Source organism: Bufo gargarizans, chromosome 6 (genome assembly GCF_014858855.1).
Source record: "Bufo gargarizans isolate SCDJY-AF-19 chromosome 6, ASM1485885v1, whole genome shotgun sequence".
NCBI lineage: Eukaryota > Metazoa > Chordata > Amphibia > Anura > Bufonidae > Bufo > Bufo gargarizans.
Window position 1 is genome coordinate 59,332,299 of NC_058085.1, and position 26,552 is coordinate 59,358,850.

A 26,552-nucleotide genomic window follows, 5' to 3' on the forward strand; every position below is an offset into this window, starting at 1 on the left:
TTCCTACACCTGGTTACCACCAACACCATCTACTTAGGGGGACTCCGTCCCTCATTACTGAAATACAACTGGCGTCACGGCAAAACTCTCATAACACCTTAAGGGTACCTCTGGTAATACCCCGTCCATTGCACCTAGCAGTATTTTAAAGGAAGTTTCCCAGTGGCTAGCTCCTTTAGATATCTGTTTCACCACCACAAAGCCTTATACCAATAGCTGAGATGAAAGAGTATCTTTCATCATGATCAAACCTATTAAACCAGGCATACTCCTAGGTAGGGATGATCATGGTGAATAAAATGCGGCAAACAGATGTACTGTAATATCATAATTATTATATTTTTATACAAATAAGGTGATCTGAAAGAGCACCAATGGGGTGGTTTAGCCCCTTAGAGTACCTCCTCCTCTCTTCTGTCACCACTCACCCTCATAATCTGATTGACAGGAACTGGCATCCTCACTATTTGAATGCCCGGCCCTAAAACCTCATGCTTGTGCAGGTGAGACTTCATCGGGACATGTACATTAGATCTCATGAAGCACCAATGACGTCGGTTCCAGGCATCTAAACAGTGAGGTTACCTGACCCTGTCAATCAGGCATTGAGTGGGAGGTGAAGTGGTGCTCAGAGGGGCTAGTGAGAATTGACTAGATGGATCCTCAAAAGAAAAGAGTTGAGAGTATTTTAACATTTTGTAATATTTCGAATACCAGTAGTTTCCCAAGTCCCATGATTTAGATCAGGTATTAAAATATCTGGATAATGGAGGTAGAGGTTCACAAGGTTTAAATATAGAGGTATGTTTAGAGAACAACTGCCATGTTTTAATAGAAGCTACAATGCTAAAAAGAGCCGTAGATTTGTGGCGGTAATGGATACAGGAAATCTTCAGTGAAGATATAACAGGTTTCCCAAACAATGTACCTTCAATTTCAGACCACTTCCTTCTATGACCTATGCTCCATCAGCCTTTAATTTGATCCAAATTGAGGACATATAATATTTTTTAAAGGGTATATCCAACCACCAAAATGCTGTTGAACTCTTTCTCTGCATCCAATGCAAGATGCAGGGAAGGTGCTTCAACTAAATGAATAGACCTGTTGTTCCCATCTGAATCTTGTCTAACCATTGCAAACCCTACCTGATCTTGGTTGCTTCGTTGTAGGAGAATGTTTAGGAGACGAAAGGAGAGAACTTTTGCATACAGTTCATCTTGCAGGATAAAAAGCTGAACTGGATGGAGAGATGTCTTTTTTTCAGCCTTACAAACTATGTTACTGTATTACTATCTGTGTTAAGGAAAGAAATGGGCTGAAAATTTTCTTGGGAAGTATGGCTCTTACCAGGTTTCGAAAAGCAACTATATTTGTTCTTGACATCTCAGGAGGGAAACTACCCTCTTGCGCCACCTTGTTGAAAATGTCTAAAACTGAGAAGTGTTAATAGTAGAAGTTTGTAAAGTCATAAGGGTCCAGAGCTTTATGAGGCTTAAAAGAAGTAAAAGCCTTCAACAATTCGGAAGCAGTTATGGGTGGAGACAGGGTCTGTAGTTGCAAAGGTTAAAACTAGGGAGATGGACAGCCCGCAAGAATAAAAAAAAAAAAATCTTGCAAGGGGGAAGGATTAGAAGGATTGTCGAAGGATGAGGCCAAAGACTCATGTCGTTCAACGAACAAGGACTGCAATTTTAATCTAAGAGCACGTAAGGTGGCTAAGCGTGAGACAAAGACAGATGTATCTAATAGAAGCCTCTAATAGAGGCCGTAACTTTCTGAATCTCTTTGTTATGTTTTTCCTTCAACTAAACTCAAGACTGAATGAGAATCCCATGCAAGTCAGTGGTCGCCGGTTTTTATTTGTTATTGAAAAAGCCGATCCATTTTTTATTTGTTAGTGAAAAAGCCCTTTGACTTACTTTGATTTTGATGCCAGATCCGGTTTGTTCGATTCCGCAGACTGTATACAAAACTGCAGCTTGAAAATGGTGAAAAATCTGGAGTGGGACTAATTATCACAGCTAACCACCCCTATTCCCCTACCCACAAACTGGAGTGCATTGGGTAAAAATGGAAAAAAAATTGCTAAATTTTTGCGTGAATAACCCCAAAAAGTCACAGAAGCCCTATTTTTTCAACTTTTTGAAGCCAGGAGTGTGGGGCATCATAAATTCCCTCATAGAGTGTAAAATGGTTCTCTATGTGTGTACAATATTAATTGATAAATGAATGCATTGCTTGTGTCGTTCCGCAGTATGCAGGATATTGAAATTAATGTTTTCCTGAATCTCACTTGTAGAAACTTACTAGGGACATATGGAGGATTTTCTAGTGTATCATCTGGACAGCCATCTACAGATCCATGTACATTGTTCGCTGGTTCGTTCATATCCTGTGACAAAAAAAAGTGCAAGTTTGATGCAATTAAGAAATCAGATCCTGTGATAATTAAAGTCTTTATAGTGTTTTATGGTGTTCTTTATTTTCAACACAGTTTGATCTCAGATGTCAGTGATGCTCCTTGTGGAAATCTTCTACTGGAGGTGAAAACATGGTCAGGATTCTACCTTCTAAAGCAGTGGTACTCAACACCAGTCCTCAGGACCCACCTGCCGGTCATGTTTTCAGGATTTCCTTAGTATTGAGCAGGTGATATGATTGGTGTCAGTGCATCAGGACTTACCACAGGTGTTTAATCTGTGGGATATTCTCAAATCATGACCGGTAGGTGGGTCCTGAGGACTGGAGTTGAGAACCACTGTTCTAAAGAAACAACTTTTAGCAAATGAGGCAGTGGAAAAATGGTCCAAAGGTCATTGAAAAGGGTTTAGGCAGAAACCCTTCTGTCCTGTGTGATCCTTGATCCTTGCTATGGGGCCCTTACTTCTCTATGTATGACACTGGCTGGTAATAAAGTTTTAGGAGAATATTCCCTCAGAAAATAAATATGCAAAATAGAACTCTCCTCCGGATGAGCTTCCTGCCAGCTTGATCTCTGGAAGAAGAATCAGTCTCTTCTAGGAGACATACTGTACTTATGGCAACTCACACATCCAACCAGAAGCCTACTCGACATTAATAAGCAACAATACCTCCAAAACAGCCCTTGGTAGAGATCCATGTCTCTGGTTTGGCTGATATCATGTTATAAGGCTTCCTAAATGGTTGTCTATAAAGGGGAACCACCTAGAGATACTACCAGAGAGACAGATAGATTTTTTTGGCAGTATTCAAGGCTACTTCTTTAGCAATAATTTTATGGTTGTCATGTGCCTGTCTCGTTAAGATTTCCCTTGGGACATGTGTACCCTTATGGAGAGGCCAGCAGTTGTGGTAAGTCAAGGAGAGGGATATTATCTGCACATGTAGATACAACAACCTGCATCCAATTATATAGGTCAGGAAGACTCTGATCATATTGCATTTGGTGTATATGACCGGGGGAAAAAACAGCACATACATTAGAGCTCATCTGACAGCTCGGCCTCCCTCCTCTCCTGAACAATACTCTAAACAGATGACCAAATCAAAGCTGCAAATCAGCCAATCTGATGACTCGACAAATGCTCATCTATTTTGCCTTCCAAGCCAGGAAATGTAACTAATATTTTTCCCTCCTGTCTAGCTGAAGCTCTATAGCGCTTGGTCCAAACTAAGAGATAAAGGGGGAAATTTATTATTTCCCCTATGCCTAATTCTGGCATACAAAACTTTCAATTCCATTGCGAATTTTCTACTCCTCAATTGAAATTTTATGCCACCTTCCTCAATTTTCCAAAAGGGAGCATGCGAGGGCATAGTTTGGACGGGGCCATTGGCCCAGCTCTTTCATCATTATTTATACCAGAAACTGGCATAAATAATGACTGAAATCTATGGACTGCCAGACGATCCAGATAATATATGAAGAGGCCTGTGCCTAATCATAAATTACATGGCTCCTCAGGTAGTGTAGGCCCTATAAAGACTGGTGTAGCAGACACCGGTATTGATGAGTCAGGGCCAGTGTTTTTTTTACATTTCAGGGTTTAATATGTCAACCTCCCATTGGAAAGTTTAATACAAAAACAAAATGCATTACTACTTGCAGTGACCCAATGAATACTGCAAAGGGGTTAACATGTGCATTTGTGCAGCATAATGTGTATTTCCAACTAAAGGCTCCACATGTGGAGAAATAGGGTTATAGTGATAGTTGCAAGGTTGGGCTGTTCCACCCTGAGCCAGAGACTTAGTTAATTGGCCTAAGAGAAGCAAACAGAGAGCAAGCAGTATTGGGTTAGCAGTCAGCACAAGGGACAAGAGGAGACAGTGTCAAACACCAACCTTTGAGCCAAAGTATGAAGATAAGATGAAAGATGAAATGAAGGCACTTTGAAGACTTTTTGGCTTCACAAGATTTTTCTCGGCTAGAGGCTTTCAGCTCCCAGGCGTACCCTAGAGACAGACTGCTGGTCTGTTAAAGGACTACACCCCGCAGCTGGGTATTGTAGAACCTCATATTAAGAGAAAGAGAGAGAATTGTGCACCTTGGCTGGATTAGAGAGAAAGCACAGATATTCTGGAAGTGGCTCAGAGAGTGAGGAACTGTGAAAAACTGTTGGAGCAATGTTTAGTCTTGTGCCTAATTCTAATAGTACATGCATTTGCACTTTTTTCCTACCCTCACTAAATAACTGTTTATTTGTTACCATAAAACCGTTTTCATCATTGAAGCCACCTTTCTATTATGTTTCTCAAGGTATCCCTGCCTTGCACACCACAACACCACCAACACCAAGGGCACCTTCACCACCATCAGGCAGAAGACCCACAAACTAGGGTGTGCCTCAAGGGAAAGAAAGGGTACACCCCTCCATTATATGCCCGGCCCAGGGAGTGCTGGAGCAGGATCGCCACTCCTACCCTCTCCACCTTGCGCCTCCCCTGTGGGACTCTGTATACTTACAATCCACATTCCATCAAACGGCACCTTATCATGAAAATCCTTCAGCATATCATACCACCATTTATGTGCTTCTGGGTTTGTGAAGTCAACAAACACTGTTGGTCCCGGCCAAACCTACAAAGAATAAATGAATAATGAAAACATTTTTTGTCACACATTATTTAAAAAAAAATAGCAGTTTTTTTCTTATTCAGCACCGTATCACTGCAAATGATTGATAAATAACATGTTTAGGTCAACATTTTAGGCTTAGCATGGGTTTTCTGGTGCTTAGATATTAATGACTTATCCTCAGGATAGATCTTCAGTATCAGATCTATGGAAGTCCATCAACAAAAAAACAGCAAATCAACCATTTAGATTTTTTTTATGTTATGCGATTCACCGTACAGGATAAATACATTTATAGTTTAATATTCTGGGCATCTGGGACATGGCAATGTTGATGATCTGTATTTTTTGTTAATTTTAAAAATGGGGAAAGGGGGTTAATTTGAATTTTTATATCTTTTTAATTTTTTTATATTTTAAAAACTTTTTTCACTTTTTTATACACCTATTTTAAGTCTCCTTTTAACATGCTTTCGTCTGGTTGCTTCTCCCATAGACTGCAATTATTTACTATTGTAGCCTATGCAAGAATCACTATATTAGGAACTTTAGAAAGCCCAAGGCTGACATAGCAACCGGACAGCTCCCGTGATCTCAGAGTGGGGGGGGCCTTTTCAGTCTTCAGGAGACCCATCACTCACAGGAAAAGGCCATTTAGATGCTGTGGTCAGGCTACTCTGTTTGTTGCACAATCACTGCACTATTACACCGTTCAGTGCTTCCACCCCTTGCTTGATTGAAAGTCAATTAAAGTTAATTAAAGCAAACATTTTATATTTTTCATAGCGATTTTTTCAGTAAATGAAATATCATGTCAAACAGTGTTTACCCAGTAACATAATATCAGATATGAAGCTGTAAAACATAAATGATATTATACCTTGCCCACAAGTGGCTTGCCATCTGCATTAGTGACATAAACTCCTCTCTTCAGTCCATCTTCATAAGGTTGATAACTTCCTTTGGGGCTAGTAAGGCCAATAGCTGGTTCCTAATACACATAAATATATATAAAGGTGTGCACAAAGGCAAAATTATATAATAAACATAAGGATATTGCCCCATAGTTATCTTTAATCCAAAGCCCCATGCCCTCTGCATTTTTTTAAATAAATCTTCTATTACTCCCCCTTTTTCCCCTGAAAGCCACCAGAAAGTTCTCTCATCCAGTACCCTGCTCAGTACTAACAAGGGGCAAAACTGCTGTCTACAGATGGGCAGCTCATCCTTTTGGTGGAGATTCTGCTTTGGCCGATATCCCAAGTCATGTTTCAAGGCTCTTTAAAGGAGTTGTCTCATCTGAGACATTGGTGGCATATCACTAGGATATGCTATCAATGTCAGATAGGTGCGAGTCCCACCTCTCTACAGAATGGGACCCCTGAAGTGAGTGGGGAGCTGTACCTGCCCTCTCTTTTACTTTTTGGTGCCAGTTCTGGAGATAGGTGCAGGTCCCACATTATAGCAAAAAGACACTATATGGTTATTCCCCTCAAAAAAGTATCATGTTCTTGCACCTGGTTGGGTCTGCCCCACCTCTGGGCCCCATAGCAAGTTCTATGGCTGCTATAGGTATAGTTCTGTCCATAATATCTACGTATAGATGACATTAGAGATACGGTTTCTTCCTTCTAGAGAAGAGCTAATTTTTGTATACCTTTTCCCAGGGAGCATTGCCTCTCACACCAAGTGGCGTCTCCACAAGTAGAAAGCCCCCAAGAGTTTCATGGTACAGTACCCTGTTTAGACAGATCTGCTTAGGAAACTCTGGGCAATTTCTTTCCCACAAGACTCAGCGTCCACCTCTCTGAGACAGTGTCCCCCATAAAGAACCTTCTGAGTGGGCGAATTTACAGTAAAACCTAAGATTTTATTTTATTTTTATTTCTCATAGCCTTCCAAGCATAAACCGTATATAGAATATATTGGACTTCCATGGAATTATCCATCTGCTATTTCCAAGAATGCTATCCTTACCACAATTAAGATGTACTTCATTCCAACTTGATGGAACTCATTCACCATTTCTGGCATATCTCCAAAGCGGTCTGGGTCATAAGTGAAATCTAGGTATGCGTGCATATAATCAATGTCATTCCATTGCACCTCCTAGGAAATATTGAACAGATACCTGCATATTAAGTACAGAACAGTATTATCTAGTTTGGATGATAAGCGGCTGTTGGATATAGATGATTTACCGTTTTTGAATGATTGGGTAGGGGGTACACCTTCTAGAATAAAAATTTCCAATATATATAAGTTATTACTAAAGACACGGTTTAGTGATATACACTCACCAGGACAAAAAGCGTGGGAGGTGGATTGTCCGAATTTACAAATAGAAGGCTGGGAGAATATTTTTGGGAATTTATCTTTATTATCCCAGAACTTCAACCATGTTCTAATACAATTCTATATTTGTCACAGATTATATATTACTCCCTTGTGGATGAATAAATGTGGGTTAAGAGATTCGTCCAACTGTCCCAAATGTGACACTGTAGGAGCGGACTTTCTCCATATGATATGGACTTGTCCAGAACTTATAAATTATTGGAATAGTATCAATAACTGTATTATGTATAAACTAAAAATTCAAATTCCTTTTGAACCACAAGTATTTGTTCTTAATGATCTTTCCAAACTAAAAAATCACAAGTATCAAAAGATTTTCCTGAGCAGAATACTGATGTTGGCTAGAGTTCTGATCAGTCGGACCTGGTTTGCCCGTTCCGCTCCAGACATAAATACATGGTTAAACTTAACTGATAAGGTAAAGAACTATGAGAAAATTCTATATAAACGGAGGGAAACTGAGTACCAGTGGAGTAGGATATGGGACGGTTGGAGGATTTGATTAGCTGAGGTCAGGTTGTTTCATATTTGGGGGTCCTACTTTGACGCACCACATATTGGGGGGGAGGGAGGGGAGGGTTTTCTAATTGCTATGAAAAGACGAGTTGAATATATTTATGTTTATATATAATTAGCTGGGTCACTAAGAATTGAGAGATTGTAAAAATCTTATTTATTGTAAATGTTTTGTATTTTGCCCAATAAATTTTTTGAAACAAAAAAAAAAAAAAAAAAAAGTACAGAACAGACCTGATTGCAGAATGATGATATACTGGTTCACTAGTAAAAGCAATAGCCTACATTCCTCCTGCTCTTTGTAGCAGAAGGATTACCATATTTACCTTCATCTGAACAGACCCCATAGCTAATGTGGGGATTCGCTCTGGTAGTTATGATAAGCAGGCGCAGTACAGAGACAAAATACAAGTTCGTAATTCTAACTTCAGTGTTTATTCACACATGATGATAAAAACAAAACATCACTTTTGCAGTGTTGGTGTTACTTCACACCCAATGGCAAGTTAACATAACAAAAGTTACCTTGGTGGCAGTTCTGCCTCAGAGCCTCAGAAAGTTCAAACACAGGCTTTAGACGGCCTGTTTCCCTGACCCACGGGTCTCCGCTCACCAACCCAGCACAGGCCTCAGATCCCAGCACACAGACCTCCTGAGCTCCACTGTCAGACAGAGGTAATCCTCTCCACCTGGCAGTGCTGGCTGGTTTTATGCCTGTTAAAACCCGGCCTGGAACGTGGGGAGTAGTCACCCACCCAGTACTTTGACTACTCCCAGTAAGAGCCGTCCCTATCGGTCAGCTATCACAGCTATTACCAAGGTGTCAAACAGCAACTGCTGCTGACACATAAAAAATGGCTCTAACTCCACTGAGGCCAGGAACCTCAGTGACACGTACCTATCATCCACGATGATTCCTTGTACCTTCTTACAAGAAGTAAAGATCCCCCTCGAGTTAGATTCCTGTCTTAGCATGATCCTTGATCTAAAGCATGGGTCATGGTTACTAGTCCTGTCATTAGTTTCTGATATAGTTATGTTCAAGTCCTAATGATCCCTGGTTTTGGCTTTGTATGTGTTTCCTTCTTGAACAAATTTTTTATATTGTGCTCATCTTGTCACCTTCTTGTTACTGAACATCTGGATCCTGCTCACAGGATCCCTAACTCTATCCTTTCAATATTATGGGCAACATGGGCTGCACAGGAACAAGGCTCCTACCATTTTTAGCGTTAAAAACCTAGCGCCATCCTCAGAAAACTCCAACTAATATTCTATCTGTATTAAAGGGAACCTGTAAGTATCAGCATGTCCTTGGGTTTGGCTTTCCAAAAATGCTACAACCGTCAGTTTCGGCATTATGCAATAAAATAACTCATCTACTGTTACCCAAGATGAGTTTGGCTATCAGGCTCATGCATATTGCCCAGATAATGCCAAGGACTGGCCAGGTTTGTAAGATGTGGGATACGTGTGTAATATGGAGTTTCTATGAAAAAACTGAATGTTCTATTTTGTTACCAGAGGAATTTTAGCTTCCTTCATTTTTTTTACGGCTTCTCGAGTCATGTCGGAACTGGCGTACCCCCAGCGGCAGAGGTGAAATCCAAGGCCCCAAAATGGAGGCATAAAGGGAAGCCCTAAAATAAAAATAAAAATATTTTTTTAAATTTATTCCCCACTATATATAATGCATGTTTTGCTGCACTGTTTAGTCTATGTACTACTACTACCTCTAACATGTGAAGCTCATATTCAACAGTCAGTCCAAGTGAAAGCCGAGTAACCTTTCTGGAATTTGTGAAGAAACCCATAAAGAGTAGAAGTCCTCTCTCAACACAATAGGTTCCTCTATTTAGCAAAGTGCCAACTACTCACTGTGCTTCAGTAGTCTGAGACTTTTCCCTCTGCCTCTGTCGTGGACGATCATCTAAGACTATGGAAGCACACTATGCATTTTAGGTGAAAGCAAGGAATAGGAAGCACTGGCTCTTAAACCTTGCACTCCCCAGTTATATCCTTCAGAACCAGAGGGTTACTTTAAGTTGTGGAATGGCCTTACCCAAGAGGTAGTAATTTTAGGTGAGGCAACCCTGACAACAGTTCTGCTACATGCCAGGCAGGACACAGAGATCGGTTATCAACATGGTGCTGGGTTTCAAAGTAGGGGCCTTTGGGTACACCCAACGGTCAGATTTGTGCATGCAATTTTGGAAGCCAAAATCAGAAGTGGATCATAAAAGGAGATCAAATTGCAAAGCCCAATCGACTTCCCTGGGGGGACTTGGTTTGCAGCTCTTCTGGGAAGAGGTGGGGTTACGATCTCACTTGCTGATACATATAGACGTTTGCGAGATACGTGTTTTATAGGCCTGGCGAAAAATGTCTTTGCGCACTGGGAAAGGGATGTGGAGGCGGAAGACTTAACTCTTAAAATGAGGGAGGGGTTGGAGTATATCAGAAGGGCAGATATGATTAGTTCTGAATATATGGTTTCCTATATAATGTAATCAAAGGATGTATCTGAATGTAATTGACATGGATTATAGTTGTATATCTCATGTAATATATCTTCTGTAGTGAATGACTATATGCTTTCTACATCTGAATAAAGAAAGTTATAAAAAAAAAAAAAGGAGATCAAGTAAAAAGGACAGATACAACTTCTCCTCTTTTTTGAATTTTCTCCTGGTTTTGACTTCCAAAACTGCAACAAAGAAACCTGACCATGTGGCCGTACAATTTGAGTAAAAAGAGCGTAGGCTAAAAATTGCAGAACTTTTAATTTCATTTAAAGCATACATGTTCTTACCAACCACCTCCTGGTATTGCTTGAGAACTGTTTGAGGCTCAGGACCCAAAAAGACATAAAAATCCAAAATCCCTCCTGTAGTTCTCCATGTCAAGGCAGGAGCAGGCTGCAGTATGATATCTAGAGGTATATTAATAAGTATTATTTTACATATCATACATCGAATTTTAAAAAGCGAATATACCGTATATATAGAATTTCATTAGAATATTTGATCATCAAATATTTTTCTTCACACATTACACACTTACCCATGGCATTGCTGTTGAGCAGAAAAACACCATGAGCTAACCCATCATTTTCCATTGCAACATAGAAAGGATGAGTGCCATAGAGGTTTGCATCTTCCTAGATGGGTGAGAACCGGAGACATTGTCAATCATATACAAAAATGATCAAATATAAATACAACTAAGACTGAGTTCACATTTCAGTTATTTGGTCAGTTATTTCCATCAGTTATTGTGAACCAAAACCAGTAGTGAAGCCTGCTCAGAGATAAGGTATAATGGAAAGATCTGCACCTGTTCTGTGTTTTTGGCTCACAGTAACTGATGGAAATAACCAACCAAATACCTGAATTGTGAACTCAGCCTAAGGGCTCATGCATACCGCCGTTGATCGGCCGTTCCGTGCTTTGGGGACCATAATTTGCAGAGCCCAATGCACGGGCAACATCCGTGCAAATTCCGCAGGTGGATCCGGACCGATTCAACTTGAATGGGCCCGTGATCCATCAACACCGCAAAAAAAATAGAACATGTTCTATTTTTTTGCAGTGAGGAGCCATGGAGAGAAACTCCATGGAAGCACTCCGTAGTGCTTCCGTGGGGTTCCGTACCTCCGCTTCCGGATTGAGGATGGGTCAAGTGAATAGGTGGCTGCATATTGTGGACCCGCTGTTTCCTGGCAATGGCCGCGTGCATGAGACCTAAGTCCAACACCTCTATTTTAGGAGACACATGGCCTGTGACCTCACAAGCTTCCACATAGCCATGGTTTCCATATGTGACACTGATGGTGGCTTCTTATTGTAAGGGATCTCTCTCAAGCAGGGCGGCGATGACAGATTCTTTCTCAGACAACGGGGTTCAAGTCCAAATGGTGCTTTATTCTGGCACTTCAGCACCAGCACAAACATAAACTGTCTGGGCTCTACCTAATACATGTGTCGTCTCTATCTCACCTATAAAGCACAGTTCACAAACAGGGTATCAGGTTCTGACACTCATCAGGTCAGCTCATCAGGCACAGTCCCACACAGGGGAGAGATCACACAGCCTCTTGGTCCCTCAGTCCTCCTGGCTGAGACCAAACAGAGCTTCTGCAGGCTTCTCCCTCTCTAGGGTCATCTCCTCCCCCCTCGACACTGTTACACTGAGGCCTCATGCACACGACCGTTGTTGTGTTCCGTTCCGCAAAATGGGGTTCCGTTGTTCCGTGATCCGTTTCCATGTGTCTTCCTTTTGGAGGACCATCAGACATAAAGAAATGTAAAAAAAAAGTCTAAGGTTTGCCATGCAAATGATAGGAAGAAAACGGACGCGGACGACAATCTTGTGTGCCTCCGCATTTTTTAGCGGTCCTATTGACTTAACCGTTTTCCGTGAAAATAATAGGACAGGTTATATTTTTTTAATGGACTGGAACCACGGATCCTGGACACGGATGGCAAACGGTGCATTAGCCGAGTTTTCAACGGACCCATTGAAAATCAATGGGTCCGCAGAAAATCACAAAAAACGGGGCAACGGACACGGAATAAAACAACGGTCGTGTGCATGAGGCCTGAGGGTTGGCTTATCCCTGAGTGATTACAGCCAGCTGGCCTCAGCTGTGGTGGAATAGGGATGTAGACTGAAAGATCCATCCCCTCTACAACTCTACCATGTACAGTATGAGGCTTGTAACTGCCTCACAGTATGAACCAGAATGTTGAAAGTTTCTTATAAGGCTCTATTTGTGTTATAAACCAACATTTGTGGCTGCAAAAGATTGGGGTACTTTAGGCTACCATGTGTTGCTGTGACACCAGATACATATTTTTTTTATCTTGTACTATTTTTGTATAGCTTTGTGAAATTACATCAAACGTATTTATGGCAAAAGATCTCAGAGGGAATGTATCTCAGAGGGAAGGAGAAAACTTTCACTTTTTATTGTATGCAAACAACTTTGCATAAATCAGTAATACAAGTGAATATAATAAACGTTATCATATATCTGACTTCTGTGATAGCTCTATCTTTTTAAAACAAAGACTGTCTGCCAGCTCACGGAGGATCAGATAGAACCATATGGAGGAGGGGGCAGCAGTCTGAGAAAGAAACCAACTGATACAGACATGATTCAGCAGTAGTGATGAGGGGCAATCACCCCGATGCTGGCTTGAGGGGGTTGTCCCATGAAAAATATTCTACATTTTTCAAACCAGCACCTGGATCTGAATACTTTTCAGTTAATGCATGTAATTATAAGTTTAGCATAGCCACTGAGTTATTCAATAAAATGTATCCATATAGCGCCACCTGCTGTTTGTTTTCTTTCTTATTTCTTTGTCCTGCTCACTGAGAAGGCCGCACATGCTCAGTTTCATCCTTTAACTGCCTCCTGAGCTGTGATAGGGAGAGCTGAGACACGCCTCCTGAGCTGTGATAGGGAGAGCTGAGACACGCCCCCTTAGCAGAAACAGAATGGATGCTCCCCTTGATATAAATCTAGCAGAGCAATAAATGTGGAGATCTCTTGATCTATGTGAGGTACAGGGCTGGTCCTAGCTTTGTTAGAAAGTAGATCTTTGAAAAGTAGATCTCTAACTGCTACTAAAGGTGTTGTTCACCCTTATGATGTTTTTTTACAGATGGCTGGACTTGCGTTGGTGATCATATTTACCTGATCCATGCAGCTGAGTTCAGGCTCCATCGCTGCCCAGCTGATCCCAGGTCTCCCTGTGTTATCAAACGTTATGACGCGGGTAATGTGACTGCTGCAGCCAATCACTGTCTACAGTAGTGACATGTCATCTGTGCGGCATGCCACTTGATCACGTGCCACACAGGTGACATGTCACCTCCCGACTAGTGACCGCTCCCTGGTCCCTCTCGACATGGACATGTGATGCTGTAGCTAATCACTGACCATAGTGGCACACCGCTGTGGCTAGCGATTGACTAAGCCCTCAGATTTAAATGTATATGTTAAGAGGAACCAAGAAGTAGAGACCAGCCGGTAACCCAGTATTCACTGTAATGGAAGTGGTGTGAGATCTGTCAGTATATTCCTTTTGTTATTTAAAGCATTCTTAGGTTTTAATTATTTTTTTACTGGCTGGACAATAATTTCCTTATAGAAAACGATACAGGCGGAGTAGCACAGTACCTGGGAACCTCACAGGTAGGTAGCTGTAAATGATTCCAGGAACTTCAAGGTCCCCAAACTTTACAAAATACTGGAGCCATTTTCAAGCTAAATTTTTCAAGGTTCAAAAATGGCTCCATGGTGGAGCTGAAACATTAGCCCGATGACGTGGCTGAATAAGTCTGAGGTGCCCCTTCTACCCTCCTCTTTATGCATTTATTATATACATATTATAGCACAAATGAACTATATAAACCATTATTTGGGCATAATATATGTAACCACAACCTGTTAAAAATATAAAAATATTTTTCACTGAAATACATATTAAGCTAATTTTTCTGTATATCATGGCACATTAAAGGGAGTCTGTCACCAGCATTTCACGTTTTTAACCCTTCCCACAGCTCCCTAGCATGCTTACAGTTAATAAAAACGTTACCTCTGACCCCTTTCTCATAGCTTGTTATTCTGCCGATATCCCGCGCCTGTGCACTCATTCCTTTGGCCGGCGCATGCGCACTGCGATGCCCATTCCCTTGTACGGCATCACAGTAACTATTGCGCATGCGCCGGCTAACGACGCGAAAGGAGGCGGTCCATCGGCGCATGCGCAATAGTTACTGTGATGCCGTACAAGGGAATGGGCATCACAGTGTGCATGCGCCGGCCGAAGGAATGAGTGCGCAGGCGCGGGATATCGGCAGAATAACAAGTTAGTAGAAAGGCGGTCAGAGGAAAAGGATGGGCGGGCGGAGGGTAGGAAGGGGCGGGGGGACGCAATGAAAAGGCTGAGCAAGCAGGGCACCTAAGAGAGTAACGCTGCCCCTGGGCACTTGTGAGCCCTCATTTGCATATCTTATAAAGATCGTTTTTGATGGTTCTATAAGTCCAGGATTGATGCCAGAGGTAACGTTTTTATTAACTGTAAGCATGCTAGGGAGCTGTGGGAAGGGTTAAAAAAGTGAAATGCTGGTGAGAGACTCCCTTTAGACAGTGACACAAGAAGTTATCTTGACTTTTAGTGTCTTTTGTTGTGTTAAATGATTGATGGCCTAGGTATAGAGCCACCCTCCTTACCCGAGGTATCAAGTCTCTGTTCCAATATGTTAAGGTTTTCCAGTTAAGATCCAGGTTAATTGATGTAAGATGTTCACCCAGTCCATATATATATTTTGAAGAAAGATGGGTAGACATCTGTATAAACTGGTCTGCAAACAGTAATGGAGCCACAGTAGTATCTAACCTAAAGTAAGGAAAATAAATGAATTTGTTATATTAAAATTTTGTTAGAAAACACATTCTCAAGTGTGAATAATCATTTCTTAGGCCATGAATATAAGGCATGGATTGCCCTAGGCAAATACACCATGGCCGTGAATTTCTGCTGCAAACTGACCAGAAAATCTGCATGCTGATAATTCTCACTGCAATTTCATGGAACTTATCCATGGCATTTCCATTTTTTCATTATTCTATGTGATTGTTTTCTGGAGCATGGGACAGGGGTATAAAATACGCACAATAAATGAAGCAGTGGACTGACATGCATACTACCTCTCCATTAGAGTTGAGCGGACACCTGGATGTTCGGGTTCGAGAAGTTCGGCCGAACTTCCCGAAAATGTTCGGGTTCGGGATCCGAACTTCGTCCCGAACCCGAACCCCATTGAAGTCAATGGGGACCCGAACTTTTCGGCACTAAAAAGGCTGTAAAACAGCCCAGGAAAGGGCTAGAGGGCTGCAAAAGACAGCAACATGTAGGTAAATCCCCTGCAAACAAATGTGGATAGGGAAATGAATTAAAATTAAAATTAAATAAATAAAAATTAACCAAAATCAATTGGAGAGAGGTCCCATAGCAGAGAATCTGGCTTCACGTCACCCACCACTGGAACAGTCCATTCTCAGATATTTAGGCCCCGGCACCCAGGGAGAGGAGAGAGGTCCCGTAACAGAGAATCTGGCTTCATGTCAGCAGAGAATCAGTCTTCATGTCATAGCAGAGAATCAGGCTTCACGTCAGCCACCAATGCAACAGTCCATTGTCAGATATTTAGGCCCAGCACCCAGGCAGAGGAGAGAGGTCCCGTAACAGACAATCTGGCTTCATGTCAGCAGAGAATCAGTCTTCATGTCATAGCAGAGAATCAGGCTTCACGTCACCCACCACTGCAACAGTCCATTTTCATAAATTTAGGCCCAGCACCCAGGCAGAGGAGAGAGGTCCCGTAACAGACAATCTGGCTTCATGTCAGCAGAGAATCAGTCTTCATATCATAGCAGAGAATCAGGCTTCACGTCAGCCACCAATGCAACAGTCCATTTTCATAATTTAGGCCCAGCACCCAGGCAGAGGAGAGAGGTCCCGTAACAGACAATCTGGCTTCATGTCAGCAGAGAATCAGTCTTCATATCATAGCAGAGAATCAGGCTTCACGTCAGCCACCAATGCAACAGTCCATTGTCAGATATTTAGGCCCAGCACCCAGGCAGAGGAGAGAGGTCCCGTAACAGACAATCTGGCTTCATGTCAGCAGAGAATCAGTCTTCATGTCATAGCAGAGAATCAGGCTTCACGTCACCCACCACTGTAACAGTCAATTTTCATCAATTTAGGCCCAGCACCCAGGCAGAGGAGAGAGGTCCCGTAACAGACAATCTGGCTTCATGTCAGCAGAGAATCAGTCTTCATGTCATAGCAGAGAATCAGGCTTCACGTCACCCACCACTGTAACAGTCCATTTTCATAAATTTAGGCCCAGCACCCAGGCAGAGGAGAGAGGTCCCGTAACAGACAATCTGGCTTCATGTCAGCAGAGAATCAGTCTTCATATCATAGCAGAGAATCAGGCTTCACGTCACCCACCACTGCAACAGTCCATTTTCATAAATTTAGGCCCAGCACCCAGGCAGAGGAGAGAGGTCCCGTAACAGACAATCTGGCTTCATGTCAGCAGAGAATCAGTCTTCATGTAATAGCAGAGAATCAGGCTTCACGTCACCCACCACTGCAACAGTCCATTTTCATAAATTTAGGCCCAGCACCCAGGCAGAGGAGAGAGGTCCCGTAACAGACAATCTGGCTTCATGTCAGCAGAGAATCAGTCTTCATGTCATAGCAGAGAATCAGGCTTCACGTCAGCCACCAATGCAACAGTCCATTGTCAGATATTTAGGCCCAGCACCCAGGCAGAGGAGAGAGGTCCCGTAACAGACAATCTGGCTTCATGTCAGCAGAGAATCAGTCTTCATATCATAGCAGAGAATCAGGCTTCACGTCACCCACCACTGCAACAGTCCATTTTCATAAATTTAGGCCCAGCACCCAGGCAGAGGAGAGAGGTCCCGTAACAGACAATCTGGCTTCATGTCAGCAGAGAATCAGTCTTCATATCATAGCAGAGAATCAGGCTTCACGTCAGCCACCAATGCAACAGTCTATTGTCAGATATTTAGGCCCAGCACCCAGGCAGAGGAGAGAGGTCCCGTAACAGACAATCTAGCTTCATGTCAGCAGAGAATCAGTCTTCATATCATAGCAGAAAATCAGGCTTCACGTCAGCCACCAATGCAACAGTCCATTGTCAGATATTTAGGCCCAGCACCCAAGCAGAGGAAAGAGGTCCCGTAACAGACAATCTGGCTTCATGTCAGCAGAGAATCAGTCTTCATATCATAGCAGAGAATCAGGCTTCACGTCAGCCACCAATGCAACAGTCCACTGTCAGATATTTAGGCCCAGCACCCAGGCAGAGGAGAGAGGTCCCGTAACAGACAATCTGGCTTCATGTCAGCAGAGAATCAGTCTTCATATCATAGCAGAGAATCAGGCTTCACGTCACCCACCACTGCAACAGTCCATTTTCATAAATTTAGGCCCAGCACCCAGGCAGAGGAGAGAGGTCCCGTAACAGACAATCTGGTTTCATGTCAGCAGAGAATCAGTCTTCATATCATAGCAGAGAATCAGGCTTCACGTCAGCCACCAATGCAACAGTCCATTGTCAGATATTTAGGCCCAGCACCCAGGCAGAGGAGAGAGGTCCCGTAACAGACAATCTGGCTTCATGTCAGCAGAGAATCAGTCTTCATATCATAGCAGAGAATCAGGCTTCACGTCACCCACCACTGCAACAGTCCATTTTCATAAATTTAGGCCCAGCACCCAGGCAGAGGAGAGAGGTCCCGTAACAGACAATCTGGCTTCATGTCAGCAGAGAATCAGTCTTCATATCATAGCAGAGAATCAGGCTTCACGTCAGCCACCAATGCAAAAGTCCATTGTCAGATATTTAGGCCCAGCACCCAGGCAGAGGAGAGAGGTCCCGTAACAGACAATCTGGCTTCATGTCAGCAGAGAATCAGTCTTCATATCATAGCAGAGAATCAGGCTTCACGTCAGCCACCAATGCAACAGTCCATTGTCAGATATTTAGGCCCAGCACCCAGGCAGAGGAGAGAGGTCCCGTAACAGACAATCTGGCTTCATGTCAGCAGAGAATCAGTCTTCATATCTTAGCAGAGAATCAGGCTTCACGTCACCCACCACTGCAACAGTCCATTTTCATAAATTTAGGCCCAGCACCCAGGCAGAGGAGAGAGGTCCCGTAACAATCTGGCTTCATGTCAGCAGAGAATCAGTCTTCATATCATAGCAGAGAATCAGGCTTCACGTCAGCCACCAATGCAACAGTCCATTGTCAGATATTTAGGCCCAGCACCCAGGCAGAGAAGAGAGGTCCCGTAACAGACAATCTGGCTTCATGTCAGCAGAGAATCAGTCTTCATATCATAGCAGAGAATCAGGCTTCACGTCACCCACCACTGCAACAGTCCATTTTCATAAATTTAGGCCCAGCATCCAGGCAGAGGAGAGAGGTCCCGTATCAGACAATCTGGCTTCATGTCAGCAGAGAATCAGTCTTCATATCATAGCAGAGAATCAGGCTTCACGTCAGCCACCAATGCAACAGTCCATTGTCAGATATTTAGGCCCAGCACCCAGGCAGAGGAGAGAGGTCCCGTAACAGACAATCTGGCTTCATGTCAGCAGAGAATCAGTCTTCATATCATAGCAGAGAATCAGGCTTCACGTCAGCCACCAATGCAACAGTCCATTGTCAGATATTTAGGCCCAGCACCCAGGCAGAGGAGAGAGGTCCCGTAACAGACAATCTGGCTTCATGTCAGCAGAGAATCAGTCTTCATATCATAGCAGAGAATCAGGCTTCACGTCAGCCACCACTGCAACAGTCCATTTTCATAAATTTAGGCCCAGCACCCAGGCAGAGGAGAGAGGTCCCGTAACAGAGGATCTGGCTTCATGTCAGCATAGAATTAGTCTGCATGTCATAGCAGAAAATCAGGCTTCACGTCAGCCACCACTGCAACAGTCCATTGTCAGATATTTAGGCCCAGCACCCAGGCAGAGGAGAGAGGTCCCGTAACAGAGGATCTGGCTTCATGTCAGCAGAGAATTAGTCTGCATGTCATAGCAGAGAATCAGGCTTCACGTCACCCAACATTGGAACAGTCCATTGGCATATATTTAGGCCCCGGCACCCAGACAGAGGAGAGGTTCATTCAACTTTGGGTAGCCTCGCAATATAATGGTAAAATGCAAATAAAAATAGGATTGAATGAGGAAGTGTCCTGGAGTACAATAATATATGGTTAAGGGGAGGTAGTTAATGTCTAATCTGGACAAGGGACGGACAGGTCCTGTGGGATCCATGCCTGGTTCATTTTTATGAACGTCAGCTTGTCCACATTGGCTGTAGACAGGCGGCTGCGTTTGTCTGTAATGATGCCCCCTGCCGTGCTGAATACACGTTCAGACAAAACGCTGGCCGCCGGGCAGGCCAGCACCTCCAAGGCATAAAAGGCTAGCTCTGGCCACGTGGACAATTTAGAGACCCAGAAGTTGAATGGGGCCGAACCATCAGTCAGTACGTGGAGGGGTGTGCACACGTACTGTTCCACCATGTTAGTGAAATGTTGCCTCCTGCTAACACGTTGCGTATCAGGTGGTGGTGCAGTTAGCTGTGGCGTGTTGACAAAACTTTTCCACATCTCTGCCATGCTAACCCTGCCCTCAGAGGAGCTGGCCGTGACACAGCTGCCTTGGCGACCTCTTGCTCCTCCTCTGCCTTGGCCTTGGGCTTCCACTTGTTCCCCTGTGACATTTGGGAATGCTCTAAGTAGCGCGTCTACCAACGTGCGCTTGTACTCGCGCATCTTCCTATCACGCTCCAGTGCAGGAAGTAAGGTGGGCACATTGTCTTTGTAGCGTGGATCCAGCAGGGTGGCAACCCAGTAGTCCGCACACGTTAAAATGTGGGCAACTCTGCTGTCGTTGCGCAGGCACTGCAGCATGTAGTCGCTCATGTGTGCCAGGCTGCCCAGGGGTAAGGACAAGCTGTCCTCTGTGGGAGGCGTATCGTCATCGTCCTGCCTTTCCCCCCAGTCACGCACCAGTGATGGGCCCGAGCTGCGTTGGGTGCCACCCCGCTGTGACCATGCTTCATCCTCATCCTCCTCCACCTCCTCCTCATCCTCGTCCTCCTCGTCCTCCAGTAGTGGGCCCTGGCTGGCCACATTTGTACCTGGCCTCTGCTGTTGCAAAAAACCTCCTTCTGAGTCACTTCAAAGAGACTGGCCTGAAAGTGCTAAAAATGACCCCTCTTCCTCCTCCTCCTCCTCCTCCTCCTCCTGGGCCACCTCCTCTTACATCATCGCCCTAAGTGTTTTCTCAAGGAGACATAGAAGTGGTATTGTAACGCTGATAACGGCGTCATCGCCACTGGCCATGTTGGTGGAGTACTCGAAACAGCGCAACAGGGCACACAGGTCTCGCATGGAGGCCCAGTCATTGGTGGTGAAGTGGTGCTGTTCCGCAGTGCGTCTGACCCGTGCGTGCTGCAGCTGAAACTCCACTATGGCCTGCTGCTGCTCGCACAGTCTGTCCAGCATGTGCAAGGTGGAGTTCCACCTGGTGGGCACGTCGCATATGAGGCGGTGAGCGGGAAGGCCGAAGATACACTGTAGCGCAGACAGGCGAGCAGCGGCAGGATGTGAACGCCGGAAGCGCGAACAGACGGCCCGCACTTTATGCAGCAGCTCTGACATGTCGGGGTAGTTGTGAATGAACTTCTGCACCACCAAATTCAGCACATGCGCCAGGCAAGGGATGTGCGTCAAACCGGCTAGTCCCAGAGCTGCAACGAGATTTCGCCCATTATCGCACACCACCAGGCCGGGCTTGAGGCTCACCGGCAGCAACCACTCGTCGGTCTGTTGTTCTATACCCCGCCACAACTCCTGTGCGGTGTGGGGCCTGTCCCCCAAACATATGAGTTTCAGAATGGCCTGCTGACGTTTACCCCGGGCTGTGCTGAAGTTGGTGGTGAAGGTGTGTGGCTGACTGGATGAGCAGGTGGAAGAAGAGGAGGAGGAAGCCGAGAAGGAGGAGGTGGCAACAGGAGGCAAAGAATGTTGCCCTGCGATCCTTGGCGGCGGAAGGACGTGCGCCAAACAGCTCTCCGCCTGGGGCCCAGCTGCCACTACATTTACCCAGTGTGCAGTTAGGGAGATATAGCGTCCCTGGCCGTGCTTACTGGTCCACGTATCTGTGGTTAGGTGGACCTTGCTACAGATGGCGTTGCGCAGTGCACACTTGATTTTATCGGATACTTGGTTGTGCAGGGAAGGCACGGCTCTCTTGGAGAAGTAGTGGCGGCTGGGAACAACATACTGTGGGACAGCAAGCGACATGAGCTGTTTGAAGCTGTCTGTGTCCACCAGCCTAAATGACAGCATTTCATAGGCCAGTAGTTTAGAAATGCTGGCATTCAGGGCCAGGGATCGAGGGTGGCTAGGTGGGAATTTACGCTTTCTCTCAAATGTTTGTGAGATGGAGAGCTGAACGCTGCCGTGTGACATGGTTGAGACGCTTGGTGACGGAGGTGGTGGTGGTGTTGGTGGTACATCCCCTGTTTGCTGGGTGGCAGGTGCCAACGTTCCTCCAGAGGCGGAGGAAGAGGCCGAGGCGGCAGCAGCAGAAGAGGCCGAGGCGGCAGCAGCAGAAGAGGTAGCAGGGGGAGCCTGAGCGACTTCCTTGTTTTTAAGGTGTTTACTCCACTGCAGTTCATGCTTTGCATGCAGGTGCCTGGTCATGCAGGTTGTGCTAAGGTTCAGAACGTTAATGCCTCGCTTCAGGCTCTGATGGCACAGCGTGCAAACCACTCGGGTCTTGTCGTCAGCACATTGTTTGAAGAAGTGCCATGCCAGGGAACTCCTTGAAGCTGCCTTTGGGGTGCTCGGTCCCAGATGGCGGCGGTCAGTAGCAGGCGGAGTCTCTTGGCGGCGGGTGTTCTGCTTTTGCCCACTGCTCCCTCTTTTGCTACGCTGTTGGCTCGGTCTCACCACTGCCTCTTCCTCCGAACTGTGAAAGTCAGTGGCACGACCTTCATTCCATGTGGGGTCTAGGACCTCATCGTCCCCTGCATCGTCTTCCACCCAGTCTTGATCCCTGACCTCCTGTTCAGTCTGCACACTGCAGAAAGACGCAGCAGTTGGCACCTGTGTGTCGTCATCAGAGACATGCTGAGGTGGTATTCCCATGTCCTCATCATCAGGAAACATAAGTGGTTGTGCGTCAGTGCAGTCTATGTCTTCCACCGCTGGGGAAGGGCTAGGTGGATGCCCTTGGGAAACCCTGCCAGCAGAGTCTTCAAACAGCATAAGAGACTGCTGCATAACTTGAGGCTCAGACAGTTTCCCTGATATGCATGGGGGTGATGTGACAGACTGATGGGGTTGGTTTTCAGGCGCCATCTGTGCGCTTTCTGCAGAAGACTGGGTGGGAGATAATGTGAACGTGCTGGATCCACTGTCGGCCACCCAATTGACTAATGCCTGTACCTGCTCAGGCCTTACCATCCTTAGAACGGCATTGGGCCCCACCATATATATCGCTGTAAATTCTGGCGGCTACTGGGACCTGAGGTAGTTGGTACACTAGGACGTGTGGATGTGGCAGAACGGCCACGTCCTCTCCCAGCACCAGAGGGTCCACTAACACCACCACGACCATGTCCACGTCCGCGTCCCTTACTAGATGTTTTCCTCATTGTTATCGTTCACCACAACAACAAAAATATTATTTGGCCCAATGTATTGTATTCAAATTCAGCTGAATATAAATTTGAGGCCTAGTATTTAGGCGCTGGGTGACAGGTATAGATTTACTGACAGAATTAGACTTGGAAATGCACAGTAGCGTGTGTGTGAAGTTATTCTGAATGACCCTATGTGCACCTTGAATATTATATACCCTTTTAGGGATGTATTTAAAGTAGGCCTGATACAGCAGAAACCACTAAATTAGGAAATTGCTAAATTGGGAATTGTATTTCAACCCAGAACAAAAAATGTGCTTTGACAGACACTAAATAACTTGCCCAGCCAGAACAGTACACCAGTAACAACAGATTTAGCGGGATATAAATTTGAGGCCTAGTATTTAGGCGCTGGGTGACAGGTATAGATTTACTGACAGAATTAGACTTGGAAATGCACAGTAGCGTGTGTGTTAAGTTATTCTGAATGACCCTATGTGCACCTTGAATATTATATACCCTTTTAGGGATGTATTTAAAGTAGGCCTGATACAGCAGAAACCACTAAATTAGGAAATTGCTAAATTGGGAATTGTATTTCAACCCAGAACAAAAAATGTGCTTTGACGGACACTAAATAACTTGCCCAGCCAGAACAGTACAGCGGTAACGACAGATTTAGCGGGATATAAATTTGAGGCCTAGTATTTAGGCGCTGGGTGACAGGTATAGATTTACTGACAGAATTAGACTGGGATATGGCCAAAAAATAACCACACTATTGCTGGTTAAATGCACTTGGTGTGACAGCTTGACCAACCACACTACTGAGGGTTAAATGCACTTGGTGACCGGCGCAGCTTGCCCCTGATGTAGTATATGGCCAAAAAATAAACAGACTATTGCTGGTTAAATGCACTTGGTGTGACAGCTTCACCCTGATGTAGGATTTAGCCCAAAAACAACCACACCATTGAGGGTTAAATGCACTTGGTGACAGGCGCAGCTTGCCCCTGATGTAGTATATGGCCAAAAAATAAACAGACTATTGCTGGTTAAATGCACTTGGTGTGACAGCTTCACCCTGATGTAGGCTTTAGCCAAAAAACAACCACACCATTGAGGGTTAAATGCACTTGGTGACAGGCGCAGCTTGCCCCTGATGTAGTATATGGCCAAAAAATAAACAGACTATTGCTGGTTAAATGCACTTGGTGTGACAGCTTCACCCTGATGTAGGCTTTAGCCAAAAAACAACCACACCATTGAGGGTTAAATGCACTTGGTCGCAGCTTGTGCTGGCGCACCACAAGACACAAAATGGCCGCCAATCACCCCAGAAAAAAGTGACTGACAAACGGTCTGGGCAGCCTAAAAACAGTGAGCAATTGAGTATCAGCAGCTCAATGACCCACAGCTGCAGATCGATCAATAATCAAGTCCTTTGGAGGAGTTAATCTGCCTAATCTCACCCTACTGTCGCAGCTGCAACCTCTCCCTACGCTAATCAGAGCAGAGTGACGGGCGGCGCTATGTGACTCCAGCTTAAATAGAGGCTGGGTCACATGGTGCTCTGGCCAATCACAGCCATGCCAATAGTAGGCATGGCTGTGATGGCCTCTTGGGGCAAGTAGTATGACGCTTGTTGATTGGCTGCTTTGCAGCCTTTGAAAAAGCGCCAAGAAAGCTTCACAAAAGCGCCAAGAAAGCGACGAACACCGAACCCGAACCCGGACTTTTACGAAAATGTCCGGGTTCGGGTCCGTGTCACGGACACCCCAAAATTCGGTACGAACCCGAACTATACAGTTCGAGTTCGCTCATCCCTATTCTCCATTCAAAGAGAGGACTCAAGGATCCCTCTTTTTCAGGATCACTGACGTCCAAGCGTTCAGACCCCTAAGTTCCAATACAATACTTATCACCATTGAGGTGGGGATTGCTAGCTTGTATGTTTTGGCAAAATCTGCATTAACACATGTATGCTTTGCCTTTGATTTGCAGCCAGATGTGCAGCAATTATTAACATAGTGTATCTTTAGGCAACCAGATGGAGGTCGGGTTGGCCAGCTATAGTAGCGTGAGGACGTGCATCCCTGATCTGCGGACATTCTACTCACCCAAAATGAAGAAAACAAGAAATGCTAAGACCCCCACACTACCTGCATCTCCCCAAAGAGAAATTGACTGCTTTTTCGCCATCAGTCACTCTCTCTGGATGCAGCCTTGTATGCTGGCATGGCAAGGTCCTAAGTTAGGCACCTGGCTTCCCCTCCATAAGCACTATCATTGAGGCCACCAACGGTTCCTATGCCCCATGCACATAGACAAAGGAACAGTATATGTGCAATTGCCACCTGCTTCAGTACTAGAGCTGGTGGCTGAATCCGTCCACAAGTCCTCATCCCCTCCAGTGGGTCCCCTGCTGACAGATAAGGTAGGTCCAGTGAGGAGATCACTGCCTTGCTTTGGCTCCATGTGTTGCGCTGTGTGAAGAGGCACCAACCACATCATCTCAGCAGCAGCTCTCCCTGCTTCTTGCTGTAGTTAATTGGTTTCTTCGAGATGCCTTCTTACTGAACTGCCCGGTTCCTGCTTCAGGCACATGCTCTCAGATTTCCCCACAAGAAGACCCACAAGTACCTCACAACATATTGTTGCAACAGAGGGCTCACATAATACAGTTGTGCTCTACCCGTGATGATGGGTCTTGCTTTGCCCAAAATATCTTGAAGGACTGTAAACAAGGATTTGCGACTATGTGTGGAGTAAAGTTATCTTCACTTACAGGCAGGGTAGATGGCTTGGAGCAAGCTCGGAATGCCACCGCAGAAAATATTGACACCGTACAAGATACTGTACAACACACTCTGCTCAAGTATTCCCTGTTCATCTAGATCTGGGTGATATTGAGAATAAAAATTGGCACAACAATCTCCATGTACAAGGACAGCCAGAATCAGTTTCAAAAGCTGAAGTAAGATTACCACCACCCTACCTCCTTCCTTAATGGCTCAAAGTTATATCCCATTCATTTCTATCACGTATTAGGATCACTGAAATCTCTATCCTATGTACTTCCTGACCAAATTCTCATTGTTCATAATCACTTTGAGTACACCCAATTCCAAAATGTCCAGACTTCTAGTAAATGATAGACTGATTTGATGGGCTTATTGACATCTTTTAAAAAAAGGTGTAATCTCCTCCATTATTCCACATGGTGTGTCTGAAATATATAAACTTTTAACCAGCCGCACACTTTTGTTAGGCTTGGGGGTCTGAATTGGGAAATTATATTCCTCACCCCAATAGCTCAAGCATT

At 44.7% G+C, this 26,552-nt stretch overlaps 1 protein-coding gene across 1 annotated transcript in view; it reads right to left on the reverse strand.

The window, feature by feature from the left end:
• LOC122942622 (lysosomal alpha-glucosidase-like) overlaps positions 1–26,552 on the reverse strand; it is an 84,526-nt gene that overhangs the window by 23,637 nt on the left and 34,337 nt on the right. Inside the window, exons 4-11 of the mRNA XM_044300327.1 lie at positions 15,186–15,351; positions 11,000–11,096; positions 10,749–10,868; positions 9,458–9,576; positions 7,040–7,171; positions 5,943–6,053; positions 4,952–5,065; positions 2,311–2,395 (exon numbers count right to left, since the gene is read on the reverse strand). Of these exons, the coding sequence (XP_044156262.1) occupies positions 2,311–2,395; positions 4,952–5,065; positions 5,943–6,053; positions 7,040–7,171; positions 9,458–9,576; positions 10,749–10,868; positions 11,000–11,096; positions 15,186–15,351 (944 nt within the window). The remainder of the gene's footprint in view (positions 1–2,310; positions 2,396–4,951; positions 5,066–5,942; positions 6,054–7,039; positions 7,172–9,457; positions 9,577–10,748; positions 10,869–10,999; positions 11,097–15,185; positions 15,352–26,552) is intronic.